The 17518-nt window shown below is 58.7% G+C and overlaps 1 protein-coding gene across 1 annotated transcript in view; it reads left to right on the top strand.

The window, feature by feature from the left end:
* ALDH2 (aldehyde dehydrogenase 2 family member) overlaps positions 1-17076 on the top strand; it is a 29879-nt gene extending 12803 nt beyond the window's left edge. Inside the window, exons 5-13 of the mRNA XM_062182548.1 lie at positions 784-895; positions 1336-1464; positions 1743-1856; positions 3645-3747; positions 4270-4454; positions 7036-7200; positions 8938-9095; positions 10625-10739; positions 16664-17076. Of these exons, the coding sequence (XP_062038532.1) occupies positions 784-895; positions 1336-1464; positions 1743-1856; positions 3645-3747; positions 4270-4454; positions 7036-7200; positions 8938-9095; positions 10625-10739; positions 16664-16696 (1114 nt within the window). The 3' untranslated portion in view covers positions 16697-17076. The remainder of the gene's footprint in view (positions 1-783; positions 896-1335; positions 1465-1742; positions 1857-3644; positions 3748-4269; positions 4455-7035; positions 7201-8937; positions 9096-10624; positions 10740-16663) is intronic.
* The last annotated feature ends 442 nt before the right edge of the window (positions 17077-17518 follow it).

A 17518-nucleotide genomic window follows, 5' to 3' on the forward strand; every position in this document is an offset into this window, starting at 1 on the left:
TCAGAAGGGCCACGGTCAGCCAGGACACCCACGCACGGCTGCAGGCGGTTTTGGTTGTCATGACCCCAGGGGAGGGCCGCTGCCTGGGAGAGGCGAGGATGCTGCTCCGGCGGCCGGCAAGGAGTCGAGCGCCCGGCGGCAGCAGAGCCGGGGCGGAGCACCCCCTCTGGGTGCTCCCCGAATCCCAGGCACAGCCACACTCCCTCCTGTGTTTCAGCGTTGTTCTCTGGCCGAGTAAATGTCCTGGGGCATCTGTGTGTGGCTCTGTGGGAAGGTGGTGCCAAGGCCTGCACTCCCCGGGGGCAGATCACCCCCGCCTGGCTCTCTCCAGGGTCACAAACCCGTGCGCCCACCCAGACCCAGGCCAGCTGTGTCCGACTGTCCATCTTAGTTCAGGGCTTCCCCCAGGGGAGGGGCCCGCGTTTGCTCGGTCCACCCTGATCCACACTTCTCGGGTGCTGGTGTGCGGCGCTGGGCTGGCACAGCTGCCACGTTTCCGTAAGTCTGTGTTTGCTGACCCTGCTGCTTCCTGGACACCTGCCCCAGAGCGCCGGGTCTGGGGGTTTGCTGTTTGTTTTGCGAGCAGCCCAGGCGATTCCAGGGTGTACAGACTGGTTACCGTAGGGGCTCGCTGGGACCTCGCCGCCCTGCGAGACTCTCTGGGAATAACGAAGGCAGCGGCAGGGATTAGACGGCTCGGACTCGTTTGCTTCTCTCTCTTCTCGGGGTTGCCGGGGTCTGCCGCAGCCCCTGGGTGAGCCTGGACTGCTCTGTTTTATAAAGGTATTACGCCGGCTGGGCTGATAAGTACCACGGGAAAACCATTCCCATCGACGGGGACTTCTTCAGCTTCACGCGCCACGAGCCCGTGGGGGTGTGCGGGCAGATCATCCCGGTGAGTGCCGGCCGCTGCTGGCCGCTGCCCCCAAAGGCTCGCTGGGGCCCTGAGGGCCGCAATCTGCCAGGCTCCTTGCTCCTGTTTCATTGGAAGCAGCCAGCGTGGCGGCTGAGCGTGGGCTCCGACAGGCCACCCTGGGTTTAAGTCCCAGCCCGGCTGCTCAGGAACTCGGTGACCTGGAGCACGTCCCTTGTCCCCTGAAGTGGATGTGTGTTGAGGAGGCCTGGTGCCTGGCACACAGGAGCGTTAACGTTCCCGCACGTCACTCAGCGTGGTGGTGACTCACCAGCGTCCTCCCATCACCCACCCCGGGCCGGGCCGCGTCGCTGGCCTCCGCTTACCCTGTGGGGAGCGATCAGGAAGGCTCGGCGCGGCTTCTGCCCAGGGCAGGCCTCTCTGAGCACAGCTGGGTTTGGGGGCGCTGTTGTCTGTTTCAGTGGAACTTCCCCCTCCTGATGCAAGCGTGGAAGCTGGGCCCCGCCTTGGCGACTGGAAACGTGGTCGTCATGAAGGTGGCCGAGCAGACGCCGCTCACTGCCCTCTATGTGGCCAACTTGATCAAGGAGGTGCGTGGCGTGGTCCTGTGCTGACATCCATCTTTTTATTTAATTTATTTGAGAGGGAGAGCGAGAGCGAGCTTCCGGCCGCAGGTTCACTCCCCAGATGCGTGCTGGGGCTGAGGCTGGACCCAGGAAGCAGGGACTCAGTGGCTTGAGCCATCGCACTGCCTCGCGGGTGTGGTCAGCAGGAAGCTGGCCCCCCCCCCCGGGAGGAGTGGACTTCCCCCTGTCTGGGCCTTGGCATGGGAGGATGACCCCAGTGTCCCCTGGCTGCTTGTCCGCAGGCTGGCTTCCCCCCCGGAGTGGTCAACATCGTCCCAGGATTCGGTCCCACCGCCGGGGCTGCCATCGCCTCCCACCACGACGTGGACAAAGTGGCGTTCACTGGCTCCACCGAGGTAGGTGTCCCGGGACCTCGCACGCCCCGCGTTTGCCTCCAGAGGAGCGCCCCCCCCCCCCCCCCCGCAGTGGTGCGGGTCTCTGCCTCCAGCACTTCCTCCGTGTAGCTTGTGGGAGACACCTGTGTGGGCTGGTAGTGATGCAGCCGGGTTGAGCCCTTGTGGTTTGACTGGCGGAACCTGGAGCCCCAGGGCTGGACTTCCCAGAACCAAGTGCCGGCCGCCAGCCTGAGGCCGAAGCACCTTGGCCGAGTCAGTCTCCTTGACTGGCGCTGCCATCACAGAGACTGTGGGCTTCAGAAAGACGGGAGTTCAAATCTGGCCTTGCCAGTGTGACCTGGCTGATTCGCTGAGGCTCTGTTCAGGTTGTTTAAGGAGAGGACGGTGCCGTCTGAGCTGGAGACGGCGTGCACAGCGCCTCAGGGGAAGGGAGACGGCGTGCACAGCGCCGCAGGGGGAGGGAGGACGGTGCCATCTGAGCTGGAGACAGCGTGCACAGCGCCGCAGGGGAAGGAGGACGGTGCTGTCTGAGCTGGAGACAGCGTGCACAGCGCCGCAGGGGGAGACCAGGCTTGCTGAGCCAAATCAGCTATTTGGGCAGCACTGCCTTTTTTTTTTTTCTTTTAAGATTTATTGTGGTCATTCGAAAGGCAGAGTAACAGAGAGAAAGATCTTCCATTAGCTGGCTCACTCCTCCAATGGCCACAATGGCAGGGGCAGGGCCAGGCTGAAGCCAGGAGCCTGGAACTCCATCCTTGTCTCCCATATGGGTGGCAGGGGCCTAAATACTTGGGTCGTCTTCTACTGCTTTCCCAGGCATCTTAGCAGGGAGCTGAACTGGAAGCAGAACTCGAACCCTGAGCAGCATCTCCTAGCTGTGTAGCCGTAGGCAAATCCTTTATCTCCAGAAGCCTCCATTTCCCATCCGCACAATGGGGCAATAGCTAAACTCCGCCCAGGGCTGGCGGGGACCAGGCGCAGGGAGCGTGGAGCCTGCCGTCTGCTCCATCGTGAATGGCGCGCATTGCGCCGCTGCATGCCTGACCCTGGAGAGACAGAGAGATGCATGGAGGCAGACACAAAGCTCCTAGGAAAGGAACCCAGTTTCCTACCCCTGGAATCTCGGAGGGCTTCACCCTGGGGCGTCAGGAGGACACCGAGCACCGTAATGAAGGCCTGTGCGCAGGCCCTGGGCTGGTGCCCGCGCATGGTACAGCAGGACAGTGGTTGCTGCTCTTTGCCCAGTCGCGGGCGGACTCACGCTGGAAGGCGACGATGCGGAGCTCACAGAGGGGACGGGGGCCTGACGGGGGTCATGTGTGTCCAGCAGGTAAGGTCAGGTGGCTTTGTGCCAGCTCCTGCGACTTTGGAGCCTGCAGCGTGCTGGGGGCTACGACCGTGGATTCTGAGCTCGCCCTGAGCGGCTGTGTGCCTGTGGGCACGTGACTTGGCCAGTCTGAGCCCTGGCGCCCACGTTTCTAAGTGGAGAGGAATCGCCTGGAACCCCAGGGTCGTTAGAGGGGTGAATTCCACGTGCCCAAAGTAGCGTGGTGCCAGTGTACAGGTGTCGCTTATGTCACAGGAGCTACACACTCCTGCCTGTGCTACCATCGTTGTCCCAGAGGCTCGGGCTGGGCAGCAGTGGCGAGTGGGGGCTGGATTCAGGCACCCTGCTGTCTCCTGTCGCGCGGCGACTTCCTCCAGTGCTGGGGTGTGTTCTGTCCGTGCACAGCCTTTGTTCCTTTGTTCCCCACGCTGAGGGCCTGTCTGGTACTGTGTCCCCCACAGGTTGGCCACCTGATCCAGGTTGCCGCAGGGAGCAGTAACCTCAAGAGAGTGACCCTGGAGCTGGGGGGGAAGAGCCCCAACATCATCATGTCCGACGCCGACAGTGAGTCCTCGAGGAAGGAGGGCTGGGCTGAAGGCGGCGCCGACTGTCCGCTGTGGTCCGCTCACTTCTCCCGTGCGCAGCGTCCACAGGGCCTTGGGTGCAGTCAGCTGCCCGAGCGCGGCCTCTCCCCACCTCTCTCCTCCTGGCTCCCTTGGGTGCAGCCAGCTGCCCGAGCGCGGCCTCTCCCCACCTCTCTCCTCCTGGCTCCCTTGGGTGCAGCCAGCTGCCCGAGCGCGGCCTCTCCCCACCTCGCTCCTCCTGGCTCCCTTAGGTGCAGCCAGGCTGAGTGCCTGCACCTGCTCTCTGATGGCCTCCATCTCGCCCTCGTGCTGCCCCTCCCTGGGGACAGCCTCTGTCGTCTTCCCAGCCCGTGCCCACGCCATGGAGGGAGGGGTGGCTCTGTCTTGTTCCCGCACAGGCGCCTCCACGGAGGGTGGCGTGAGTGGGTTAAGTGGGCAGGCAGCCGCTGGGTCGGGACCCTCTTCTCACGGCTGCCCCTCCGGCCCTGTGCCCTCCCCACAGTGGACTGGGCCGTGGAGCAGGCCCACTTCGCCCTGTTCTTCAACCAGGGCCAGTGCTGCTGCGCCGGCTCCCGGACCTTCGTGCAAGAGGACGTTTACGCCGAGTTCGTGGAACGCAGCGTGGCCCGGGCCAAGGCCCGCGTGGTCGGGAACCCCTTTGACAGCCAGACCGAGCAGGGGCCGCAGGTCAGTAGGGCAGCTGCAGGGGTGGGGGGACCTCAGTGTCCGGAGCCGGCGTGGAGCAGCGGGCAGGACTGCTGTGTGTGAGCTGTGTGCCCTGCTGGGGCGAGTTGGAGGCCCACCTGCCGACTCTGCCATCCGTGTGGAGGCTGCCATTGGCGGGCACAGGAGATGTGGTCACCGGCCCGGTAGGGGCCCCAGCCTGTCTGAAGACCTTTCCGTGGCCAGGGCTGTGTGCCCGGTGCCTGGCTCTGCTCCGCAGCCTCGCTGAGGTGTGATTCACACAGCACAGATGCGCTGGTGTACGGTGACAAGGTGTAGCCTCACCGCTAACCCACTAATTCCAGAGCACGTTCACCCCCCACCCCGCCAGCAGTCCCTCGGAGTCCTCCTTCCTCCAGGCTGGCAGCCGCTGGCCTGTGCGCCCCCTGTGGGTGGGCCCGATTATATTTTACAAGGATGGACTCGCAGGAGGTGTGGCCTTCAGTGCCTGGCTCCTGTGCCCGGCACGATGTGTCAGAGGCCCTCCGTCTCAGAGCAGCTGTCGTGCCGGCACCCCGGGTTCTGGTCCCGGTCGGAGCGCCAGATTCTGTTCCGGTTGCTCCTCTTCCAGGCCAGCTCTCTGCTGCGGCCCGGGAAGGCAGTGGAGGATGGCCCAAGTGCTTGGGCCCTGCACCCCGTGGGAGACCAGGAGAGGCACCTGGCTCCTGGCTTTGGATCGGCGCAGTGTGCCAGCCGTGGCGGCCACTTGGGGGATAAAGCAACAGAAAAGGGAAGACCTTTATTTCTGTCTCTCTCTCTCTCACTAACTCTGCGTGTCAAAAAAAATTTTTATTTATTTGAAAGGCAGAGTGACGGGTAGAGCGAGAGACAGAGGTCTTCTTCCGTCCGCGGGGTCACTCCTCAAATGGTCACGATGCCTGGGGCAGGGCCAGACCGAAGCCTGGAGCCAGGAGCTTCTTCCAGGTCACCCACGTGGGTGCGGGGCCGAAGCACTGGGCCATCTTCTGCTGCTTTCCCAGGCGCATTAGCAGGAAGCAGAATTGGAAGTGGGACAGCCGGGACTCAGACGCGGGAGGCCAGGCGTCGCGAGCGACAGCTTAGCCTGCGGCCCTGCGCACTGCCCCGTCACCCTCGGTGTCCTGCGGCTGAGAACGTTCCACTGTCGGACAGAGTACATTGCGTTTCCCACTTCTAGTGATGGGCACTGGGGCTCCTCCTGTCTTTTGGCTGCTGTTAATACTGCTGCTGGAAACCGCAGCATCTTTTTCTCTTGTTTTTCTTGGTGGTTACTTAACTATAAATATAACACACACTTTTATAAGAAATTTGGGAAGGGGTGGGTGTTTGGCGCAGTGGTTAAGATACTGCTTGGTGCGCCTGCACCCCATATCTGAGTGCTTGTGTCCAATTCCAACTCTGTTCCTGTTCCACCTTCCTGGAAGGGAACAGGCAACGGCCCAAATACTTGGGTCCCTGCCATCCTCGGGGGAGCCCTGGGTTGAGTTTCTGGCTCTTAGCTTCAGCCTGACCCAACCCTAGGTAATGTGGGCGTTTGAGGAGTAAACCAGTGGATGGTTGGTCTCTGTTTGTCTCCGTCTCTGCCTTTCAAATGAATAAAATTGTTCTAGAAGGCTGTGGAAGGAGCTAGAAGGAGCTGTCTCCTGGGACATCAGCATCTTATCTTAGAGCGCTGGTCTGGTTCTGATCCAGCTGGGGAAGCAGCAGAAGAGGCCAAGTGCTTGAGCCCCTGCCACCCATGTGGGACCGGGATGGAGCTCCTGGCCTGTGGCTTTGGCCTGGCCCATACCTCACTGTTGCAGCCTCCTGGAGAATGAACCAGCAGATGGGAGATCTGTCCCTTCCTCCCTGTCACTCTGCCTTTCAAATTAAAAAAAAAAAAAAAAAGCTAAGGGAGGGAGGGAGGAAGGACTTCAAGTGTTTGAAGTAAAAACCAAGGCCTCTTCACTCCCTTCTGTGTCTGCGCTGCTGACTCCCAGTGCTTGGATGATCCGGTATAGCTTGTCCTACAAGCTTCTCTCTGTCTTTCTTATGTCTTGGGCCGTCTCTGCCTGTCAGTTCACAGTTCTGTTAGCGACCACGTCATGTATGGGTGCACTGTAATTATTTTAACCAGCGCTTCTACAGATTTGTACTTAGAATTGCTTCTGTATTTTGCACAGAGTAAAGGCAAAATAGGGAATGATTACCCTTGTTCCTTTCTTTTGTGCATGTGCAAATAAATTCCCAGAAGCTGAATAGTTGGGTCAAAGGCTATGCGCACATGGAATCTGACCAATATGGAGAAGCCACCCGCCACAGAGCTGCGCCGTTCCGCAGCCCTAACAGTGTGCTGTCAGCGTACTTCCTCACTGTCTTAGATTCGTGCTGATTTCATAGTTGAGAAACCAAAGCCATGGGTTCGATGCGCACTCATTTCCCTGATGGCCACCGGGTTGAACCTCTGATGGTTACGCTTCTCTGCCCGTGCCCTTCCTCTCGGGACCCTGCCTGAGGACGACCTTGGCCCGCCTCCCCCTTGTCTTGCTGAACCTGGCTCTGTGTAAGTCAGCTCCCTGTCCCACAGGTGGACGAGACGCAGTTTAAGAAGATTCTGGGCTACATCAAATCTGGAAAGCAAGAGGGGGCGAAGCTGCTGTGCGGCGGCGGGGCGGCCGCTGACCGGGGCTACTTCATCCAGCCCACCGTGTTCGGAGACGTGCAGGACGGCATGACCATCGCCAAGGAAGAGGTGAGCGCCCGGGGCCTGCGCTCCAGGGAATGCTGCCGTGGCCCGGCTGCTGGCCTTGGGCAAAGTCTCAGTGCTCAGAACACGCTACTCGTAACCCCCATCCGACCTCGTCCCTCTGCAGTGCGTGACGAGGGAACAGCTCAGTTCCCCCCATGTCCTGCAGGCCCCTGCGAGCCCTCAATCTGGCTTCCTGGCCTTGAGAAAAGCCGGGCGCCGCAGCAGACCAGGGGGCCGACCCTGGGCCCTGAGGATGCTGCTCTGGTAACTCCCCTCGGTGCTCACCGTGAGCACAGCGCCATGGCTCTCATCCGGCCGCGCGTCCATTGCACAAGTACGCAGCGAACGTCGCCTGCGTGCTGAGCTCAGCACAGACCCTGGAGACGTGGGACTGCCCGTGGCTCTGTTCTCTGCCCTCGGCTCTGTTCTCTGCCCTCCGGACTTGGGGCTGACTCCGCCTCCTCACCTGGAGGCCCTGTGCAGGGAAGGCTCGCTCCTCCTGCTTCCACACCTAAGTCTAAACAAAACAATGGCTCACTAGGCTAATCCTCCGCCTGCGGCGTCGGCACCCCGGGTTCTAGTCCCGGTCGGGGCGCCGGATTCTGTCCCGGTTGCCCCTCTTCCAGGCCAGCTCTCTGCTGTGGCCTGGGAGTGCAGTGGAGGACGGCCCAAGTGCTTGGGCCCTGCACCCCATGGGAGACCACGAGAAGCACCTGGCTCCTGCCTTCAGATCAGCGCAGCGCACCGGCCGCGGCTGCCATTGCAGGGTGAACCAACAGCAAAGGAAGACCTTTCTCTCTGTCTCTCTCTCTGTCTAACTCTACCTGTCAAAAAAAAAAAAAAAAAAGTCCACGTGACTCAGGCTGAGAGTTCTGCCGCTTTTCCACCCACTGTGATTACTTTGCTGCTGTCCTTTAGTCTCATGTACGAACTTTCTGGGAAGACAGGAGCCTCTCTCTGGCCTGTAGCACAGCTGCCCCTCCCTGTCCTTACTGACCCGGATGAGCCCCTGCCTTCCCTCCAGCCCCATCCCTGCGTCCTCCAGGCCCAGAGTCGGCCACTGCTGTCTTTCAGTGGAGAATGACGGGCTCACGCCTGGGTCTGCTCCCTACCCCCACTCTGGTCCCTACGCCACGGCCTGGCTGTCATCTGCCAGGCTCCTCCCCCTCTGCGCCCTCCACTCGCCACACCGCCCTCGTGATTGCATTGTCATCACTCCCAGCTGTGTCCTGAGAAGGCCTGGGAGCAGTGACGCCCAGTGGCAGTGAGCACACCTTGCACCTGCACCTTGGTTTCTAAACACCATTCTCCACGCATAGGAACTGGAGTTCCTTGAAGAAATGGCTCATCCAGGAAAAGGGCAGAGAAGTGCAGGACAAACCAGGGATGTCCCGGGAGCAAGGGCCATATTTTATTTGCAGTTTCTTCGGTGGCTAGTCTGAGCCTTGCACCTGGGCTGTTTTCGCTAGACGGCTGACTTCCATTCTTTGACATAAATCCACACGTCCTGTGCAGACAACCCAGGACAGTTTGGAAGGAAGAGGCTGCATGGGAAGCACAGGTGCACAGGAGGTGATCGTCCCCGTGAGCTTCCCCCTGCAGCTGTCCTCGCCCTCCAGAACTGTTAGGTTATGTTGGGGGTGGGGGACTCATCTGTATCTGGCGACATTTGCTCATCATGGGGTGAGCTGGAGGGCTGTGCCTCCATGGTGCTCCCCTACCCCCCACTTCTCACCCTAGATCTTTGGGCCGGTGATGCAGATCCTGAAGTTCAAGACCATCGAGGAGGTTGTTGGGAGAGCCAATAATTCCAAGTATGGGCTGGCTGCAGCTGTCTTCACAAAGGACCTGGACAAGGCCAATTATCTGTCCCAAGCCCTTCAGGCAGGCACTGTGTGGTAAGAGCCTCCCAGTTGCCCCTCACAACGCAGCACAGATCCCCAAAGCCACGTCTCCAGGAACCCCGCAATCTGGGGTGCTGGGCCCGGTTTCTCCTGTCCCGGGGTGTAGAGATCGGCCGCCTTCCCCGCTGCGGCTCTGACTTCCGTCTGGTGCACCTGCCCCTGCAGCTCTCGCTGGGTGCACAGACGAGTGACTGGGATCCTCAGCCAGCTGTGCCAAGGGCAGGAGAACAGCATGGATTCAAAAGCCTAGCATCTCGTGGCTTAACAGGCTAATCCTCCGCCTTGCGGCGCCAGCACACCGGGTTCTAGTCCCAGCTGGGGAGCCGGATTCTATCCCGGTTGCCCCTCTTCCAGGCCAGCTCTCTGCTATGGCCCGGGAAGGCAGTGGAGGATGGCCCAAGTCCTTGGGCCCTGCACCCGCATGGGAGACCAGGAGAAGCACCTGGCTTCGGATCAGTGAGATGCGCGGCCGCAGCGGCCATTGGAGGGTGAACCAACGGCAAAAAGGAAGACCTTTCTTTCTGTCTCTCTCTCTCACTATCCACTCTGCCTGTCAAAAAAAAAAAAAACAAAAACAAAAACCTAGCATCTGCCTCACACCCAGTAACGTGGCGATAATTTTCAAACACAGGAAGTAACAAGTGTCGGGGAGGATGTAGAGCCTTTGGAAGCCTCATTCATTGCCTGCTGGGAACGGGAACCGTTGCAGCCACCGCGGAAGGTGGTCTGCAAGTCATTAGTTAAGCAGAGTCGCTCTGTGACTCGGCAGTTCCACCCCAGGCACGTGCCCCGGGGACGATGCACTGCCACACGGGGACACTCGCACGAGTGCACGGAGGCCTTACCCCTGTACCCCGAGGTGAGCACCACACATCTGTCCATCAGTAGATCATGCCCATTCATTCACAGTGGACTGGGCCCAGCCGCAAGGGGACTGAGTACCAGTGCACGCTCTGGGCTGACTGCACCTTGAAAACGTAATACTTAGAGAGACGAAGGCGACAGTGCGCACAGGAGTGAGTGGTCTCTGCCGTTTCCGGAACAGGCAGAGCCGTGAAGACAGAGAAGGCTAGGGCCTGCCAGGGGTCAGTGCAGAGAGCGACGCGAGTGACCCTTAGCGGTCACGGTACCTTTCCTTGGGTACGAGAGGTGCTCTGGAATCACAGCGGTGACGGCTGCGGGACACGGAGTAGACTGTAAGCCACCGAATTGTACACCTGAAAATAAATGTAATAATGTTTAAGAATTGTCCCCAAATAACAAAGTTTAGCTGCTAATTAGCCAAAGTGATCAGTCAGAGGCAGCCGCCCCAACGGCTGTGTGCTACTGCCATCAGGCCCAGCTCCCACAGCCTGCTGTGGCCTTGTCCATGGCCTTGTCCGTGGCCTTGTCCATGACCAGCTGTGACCCTGGTTCCGCCCTCCATCTTCCCGCAGTACGATTTACAACCATGTGGAACATGTAACCCCCTAGACTGATCTGAAATCTGGGTCAACTGCTATGATGTGTTTGGTCAATTCTAGGGTCAACTGCTATGATGTGTTTGGGGCCCAGTCCCCGTTTGGTGGCTACAAGATGTCGGGCAGCGGCCGGGAGCTGGGCGAGTACGGTCTGCAGGCCTACACCGAAGTGAAGACGGTGAGTACGGTGCCTGCGGTGGGCGGGCTACGGCTCTTGACTGATTTCCCCCTGTAAACCGGGGAAGGCAGAGACCCAGGCTCCCCCCGCCCTGTGAGGAACGAGAGACTGAGCCCCTTGGGCCCTCAGCCGCTTGCTGGGCTTTGTGGCACCCAAGGGCTGCAGCGCCAGAGAGGAAGGAAAGGCCCCGGGGCAGAGGAGGGAGACGCTCCCGGGAGGCGTCGGGGCGCAGTCGAGGCGCTGGCTGGGGCACTCTGTCCCTTATCAGCGCCTGCGTCACGTCCTGGCCCCGCTTCCTGTCCAGCTCCCTGCTGCTGACACTCTGGAAGCAGCATGTGGTCGCTCGGTGCTTGGGTTTCCTGCCACCGACCTGGAGAACTGGATTGGATTGTGTTTCAGGCTCCTGGCACTGGCCTGGCCCAGCTGGGTTGTTGCAGGCATTTGGGAGGTAAACCAGTGAATGGAAGATCTCTCTCTCTCTCTCTCTGTCTCTGTCTCTGTCTCTTTGTGTCTCTGTGCCTTTTAAATAATTTAAATAAATAATTTTTTAAAAAGATATATATTTATTTGAAAGGCAGAGTTACAGAGAGAAGGAGGGAGGGAGGGAGGGAGGGAGAGAAAAGAAAGTCTACCATCCGCTCGTTTACTTCCCAAATAGCCGTAATGGCCAGGGCTGAGCCAAGCCAGAGCCAGGAGCTTCTTCCAGGTCTCCCAAGTAGATGCAGAGGCCCAAGGACTTGGGCCACCTTCCGCTGCTTTCCTTGGCACATTAGCAAGGAACTGGATCGGGAATGGATTAGCTGGGACTCGAACCAGCACCCACATGGGATGCCGGTATTACAGGCGGTGGCTTTACCCACTGCACCACAGCACTGGCCCCATAAATAATTTTTCTTTTAAAAAAGAAGCAGGCGGCCAGCACCACGGCTCAATAGGTTAATCCTCCACCTGCGGCTCTGGCACACCGGGTTCTAGTCCTGGTCGGGATGCCGGCTTCTGTCCTGGTTGCCCCTCTTCCTGTCCAGCTCTCTGCTGTGGCCTGGGAAGACAGTGGGGGATGGCCCAAGTCCCTGGGTCCTGCACCCGCATGGGAGACCAGGAGAAGCACCTGGCTCCTGGCTTCGGATCAGCGCGGTGCGCAGGCCGCAGTGCGCTGCTGGGGGGTGAACCAACGGAAAAAGGAAGACCTTTCTCTCTGTCTCTCTCTCTCACTGTCCACTCTGTCAAAAAAAAAAAAAAAAAAGCAAGCAGCAGCAAGCTATGGGGGTTTGGCTATCAAAGGCCAGAAGATATCCCTATATTTTTATTTTGCAATTTTAGTAATAGGACTATCAGCTGAAGAAACAATCAGAAATACAAAGAAAGCTTTAGCTCCCTAAATGTTCATCACAGCGTTGCCTGTAAGAGGGGAAAATCGGAGGTCAACTAAATGCTAAACCTTGGAACATCCAATCATGCAGTGCTAAGTAGCCGTTAAAATACTTCTGAGGGGCAGGTGTTTCGTGAAGCTGCTAAGTCCAACTTGGGGCACCGACTTGGGGCCATATTGATGTGCCTGCCTGGGGCTAAGTCCAACTTGGGGCACCGACTTGGGGCCATGTTGATGTGCCTGCCTGGGGTTAAGTCCAACTTGGGGCACCGACTTGGGGCCATGTTGATGTGCCTGCCTGGGGCTAAGTCCAACTTGGGGCACCGACTTGGGGCCATGTTGATGTGCCTGCCTGGGGCTAAGTCCAACTTGGGGCACCGACTTGGGGCCATGTTGATGTGCCTGCCTGGGGTTAAGTCCAACTTGGGGCACCGACTTGGGGCCATGTTGATGTTCCTGCCTGGGGTTGAACCCACCTACTCGGCTTGTGATCCAGCTTGCTGCTAACGCACACCCTGGGAAGCAGCAGTGGAGGCTCAAGTCCTTGGGTCCCTGCCGCCCACCTGGGAGACCTGGATGGAGCGCCTGCTCCTGGCTTTGGCCCCAGCCCAGCTCTGGCTGCTGCAGGCATTTGAAGATTGAACCATCAGATGGAAGCTGTCTTTTCTCTCAAATAAGTGAAAAAAATAATTTAAAAATTTTTTATGAAATATTTGGTGTGGAAAATGCTCATCCATTAAAGTAAAAAAAAGTAGAACAAAGTTACATACTTGTGCATGCAATATAAGCCCAATTGTATTTTTAAACTAATTAATTTATTTGAAAGGCAAAGTGACAAGAGATTGAGAGCTGGGGGCCTGTGTTGTGGCGTTGTGGCGTGGTGGGCTAAGCCTTCGCCTGGGACGCCGGCATCCCATATGGGTGCAAGTTCCTGTCCCGGCTGCTCCTCTTCTGATCCAGCTCTCTGCTATGGCCTGGGAAAGCAGTAGAAGATGGCCCAAGTCCTTGGGTCCCTATACCTGTGTGGGAGACCCAGAAGAAGCTCCTGGCTTTGAATCAGCCCCATTCTGGCTGTTGTGTCCATTTGGGGAGTGAACCAGCAGATGGAAGACCTCTCTGTCTCTCCACTCTCTCTGTACTTCTACCTCTCAAATAAATAAATAAATAAATCTTTCGAGAGAGAGAGAGAGAGAGAGAGAGAGATTGAGATCTTCCATCTGCTGGTGTACTTTCCAAACGCACTCAACAGCTGGGATTGGGTGAAGGCAGTCAGGGGACAGGAACTCCAGCTGGGTTTCCCACGTGGGTGGCAGGGGCCCAGGTGCTTGAGCCCTCGCTGCCTCCCAGGGTGTGCATCAGCAGGACTCGCGCCTGGGCACTCAGATCCTGGACGTGGGCATCCCAAGTGGGGGCGTAACCTGCCACATCACAATACCTGCCCCAGTGTTTGTTTTTTAATTTTTACTTATTTTTAATTTTTTATTTAAAAGGCAGGAAACAGAGGGGTGGGGGAGAGAGAGAGAGAGAGGGAGAGAGAATATGTTCCACGCACTGGTTCATCCCCCAAGTGCCCACAGCGGCCAGGCTGAGTCAGGATGAAGCCAGGAGCAAGAAGCTCCATCCAGGTCTTCCGCATGGGTGGCTGAGAATCAGTTATTTGAGCCGTCCCCTGCTGCCTCCTGGGCTGCATAAGCCCAGTTTTAGAACAATAAAACGCACCTTGTAAACACCGGTCTGTCTGTCTATAGACATTAAAAAGACAGGAAGGAAATATACTAAAGTGGAAATGATTTTCTCCCTCGATGGACATCAGTTACAGTTTAACCAGGAAACATCCGCAGAGGTGACATTTAAACACAAGAGAAATGGGCCAAGCTGGGTAGGTTCTGCCATGATTAGGGAAGGGAGGCTGTGGGTGGCCCGCCACCCAGGAGGCAGTGAGGGGGGCACGCGGGGACCTCTGTATGTGAGAAGACAGGCTGGGAGAGACACTCGCTGGGGTGCAGAGAGCGTGCGTGGTAGTCGGCTGTGGTCGCTGTAATCAAACGCCTGAGCACGTCACTCTAGACAGAAGGTTGCGGGAGCTCGCACTTTCGGGGTTCAGATCCAAGATCAGGAAGCCCCGCTGGTTCAGTCTCGGGCTGGGCTGGCAGCACGCGGAGGGAAGACCACGTGGTGAGCCAGGGAGCTGAGACACAGCCTGACCCCGGCCTTTATGCCCCTCCCGAGGGCACCCCCCCCCCCCAGCCCAGGCCCTCCCATGAGGCCCACCTCCTGTGAACACTGAAAGTGGATCATACTCCCCCACCCCTTGGCACCATTAACCTAGGACTCTGGGGGTTCAGTGCCTGCACAAGCTTGGGAGCCAAGTCACGTTCAGGCCGTAGCCACATATTTGCTTGTTTATCAGGAGAATGTTCCAAGGTATAATAGTGTAAGCGGAGGGGTAATAACGTAATGAGCCCCCGCGCCCCCGTCCTGCTGCTGTGACAAAGCTCAGTTCCCAGCCAGGCTGCCGCCTGCCCGCCCCACCGCCCACAGTGTGCCTGCTCCACGCGGTGCCCACAGAGGGCCGTCTCCTGAGAGCGGTGTGGGCTTGCCCCGGAAGCACAGGGGCAGCGGATGAAGGGACTCCACGTGCATTTGGTTTTTTTTGTTTTGTTTTTTTTTGACAGGCAGAGTGGATAGTGAGAGAGAGAGAGAGACAGAGAGAAAGGTCTTCCTTTTTGCCGTTGGTTCACCCTCCAATGGCCGCTGCAGCCGCGCATCTCACTGATCCGAAGCCAGGAGCCAGGTGCTTCTCCTGGTCTCCCATGTGGGTGCAGGGCCCAAGGACTTGGGCCATCCTCCACTGCCTTCCCGGGCCATAGCAGAGAGCTGTCCTGGAAGAGGGGCAACCGGGATAGAATCCGGCGCCCCGACCGGGACTAGAACCCGGTGTGCCGGCGCCGCAAGGCAGAGGATTAGCCTGTTGAGCCACGGTGCCGGCCTCCACGTGCATTTGTGAAGCGGACACAGAGGGGATCGGGTCGCCTAGGACAGAAAGGGTGTGGCCTGGGGAGTGCCGGTTAATGGGTCCAAGGTTTCTTTTGGAGATTATGCAGGTCTTCTGAAGTCAGCGTGGTGATGACTGTACAGCTCGAAACATGCAGACTTTGTGGTGTGTACATGAGAGCTGTCTCAGAACACAGGAGCTCGCCACGCCTGTGCTGGCCGACTGGGGATGGACAAGGCTGGCTGCTGGCGTGGCCGAGCAGGGAAGGGAAGCCAGTGTGTTTGACAGGAACCAGAGAGAAGCTTCGAGAGGATTAGTGTGGATATCCGCAGGGAAGCCACACCAGGGCTCCCGGGTGCAGCCCAGGCTTCCAGCCAGACCCGCGGAGCGCTGGGGCACTGACATGCGTCTGTTCCCTTGGGGAAGGGGTGGGCATGGCTGTGGGATTCGGGGAGACGGGCCGCAGTCAAGGAGCAGGCCCCAGATTAGAGAGAGATTCAGATGGCATGGGTGGCCTATAACGGTGAGTCCGTTAGCTGTGGTGTGAGAGGCAGGAAGCGCGGAGATCATGGTCCTGTGGTTTGTGGAGGAACCCAGGTGTCGGCTGACGACGCTGGTGGCCCCAGGACCTAAGATGTTAGGGCGAATGGAGCACTGTTTTGGAAGAACTGGCAGGACTGGATAGCTGGGAGGATCTCTAGGGAGGGGGAGGAGGCAGAGCTGGGTCAGGCCAGCTGATTGGTGGAAAGTGCCCGCACTGTGCCAGCGCTGTGGCGTAGCGGGTAAAGCCGCCGCCTCTGATGCCAGCTTGCCATGTGGACGCTGGTTCGTGTCCTGACTGCTCCCCTTCTGACCCAGCTCCCCGCTAAGGGCCTGGGGAAAGCAGCAGAGGATGGGCCAAGTGCTGGGCCCCTGCCACCCATGTGGGAAACCTGGATTAAGTCCCTTACTGGCCCAGTGCTGGCCACTGCAGCCATCTGTGGGGTGAACCAGCGCATGGAAGATCTCTGTGTCTCTCCCTCTGTCACTCTTTCAAATAAATAAAAATATTTTTTAAAAAAATTCCTGTATTCACAACAGTGCTAACGAAAGTTAAGGATTTGGGGCATGCATTGGCACAACGGCTAAGCTGCTGTATGGGATTCTTGCCCGCATCTCAGATCCGGGGTCCTGGGCTCGAATCCCCTCCACTTGCAATCCAGCTTCCTACTGGTGTGCAGCCTGGGAGGCAACTTGTGATGGCCCAAGGACTTGGGTCCCTGCTACGCAGATGGAATTCTGGGCTCCTGGCTTTGGCCTAGCCCTGTCCCGCCTGTTGCAGGCATCTGGATGGAAGGTCTCTCTGCCTCTCACACTCTACCTTTCAAATAAAATTAATGACAAATGTAAAAAACTGTTCAGGGCCATTGGTGGATGTTGTCCTGATTGAGGACCACAGGGGTGAGAGGAGACGGGGGGACGTAGGCCTTGTGTTCACCCTTGGGGAGCACTAGCTGGGGGCACCCAGGGCGCACCCAGGGGGGAGCATGGGGATTTAACGCGTCTGCTCCCCTCTTACAGGTCACGGTCAAGGTTCCCCAGAAGAACTCGTGAGGAAGCACGCTGCCTCCCTGTGCACCGGGCAGCTGCTCAACAGATCGGCCAGAGAGCAGGAGAGAGGACCCTTGCACGCATGCTGCACTCTGTAGAAGAAATTTTCCCACAAATCGTTTTTGGCGAGGAAGTCTGGGGTCTGGCCTGACGCCAGGGTGGGCTGGTGGGGTGAGGGGGGTCAGGAAGGCTTTCAGGCTGCACCGACTCTCCCAGCTTTCCGGGTGATTTTTAAATTGGATTCAGATACCTTATCCGTCTGCTGACAGCTTCTGTGACCCGCCTCATGGGAGGAGAAGTCACTGTTCACGGCTGAGACGCCCGCCAGCGCCGCGCGTTGCACTCTGCACTAAATAGAGCTCATTAAAGCAGTGCCGTCCTCAGCTCCTTGGTGACCGACTTCCTCGTCTCCGGGACCAGGGACGGTGCTGCAGGGCGGTGCCGGCCCTGCTCTTGGTCCCACGCGTTGATCACGGCCCCTCCTCCACTGACGGCAAAATGCTTTTGTTCCACGCACCGAATGAACAGAGATCTCTGGCCTGTCTGCCTGTGGCGGGGCCTGAGCTGGGCGCTAGGATTAAAACCTAACCCTGGGGCTGGTGCGGTGGCATAGCGGGTAAAGCCGCCACCTGCAGTGCCGGCATCCCGTATGGGCACTGGTTCGAGTGCCAGCTGCTCTACTTCCGATCCAGCTCTCTGCTGTGGCCTGGGAAAGCAGTAGAAGATGGCCCAAATCCTTGGGCCCTGCACCCACGTGGGAGACCCGGAAGAAGCTCCTGGCTCCTGGCTTCGGATTGGCGCAGCTCCAGATGTTGCGGCCAATTG

Source organism: Lepus europaeus, chromosome 23 (genome assembly GCF_033115175.1).
Source record: "Lepus europaeus isolate LE1 chromosome 23, mLepTim1.pri, whole genome shotgun sequence".
Lineage (NCBI taxonomy): Eukaryota > Metazoa > Chordata > Mammalia > Lagomorpha > Leporidae > Lepus > Lepus europaeus.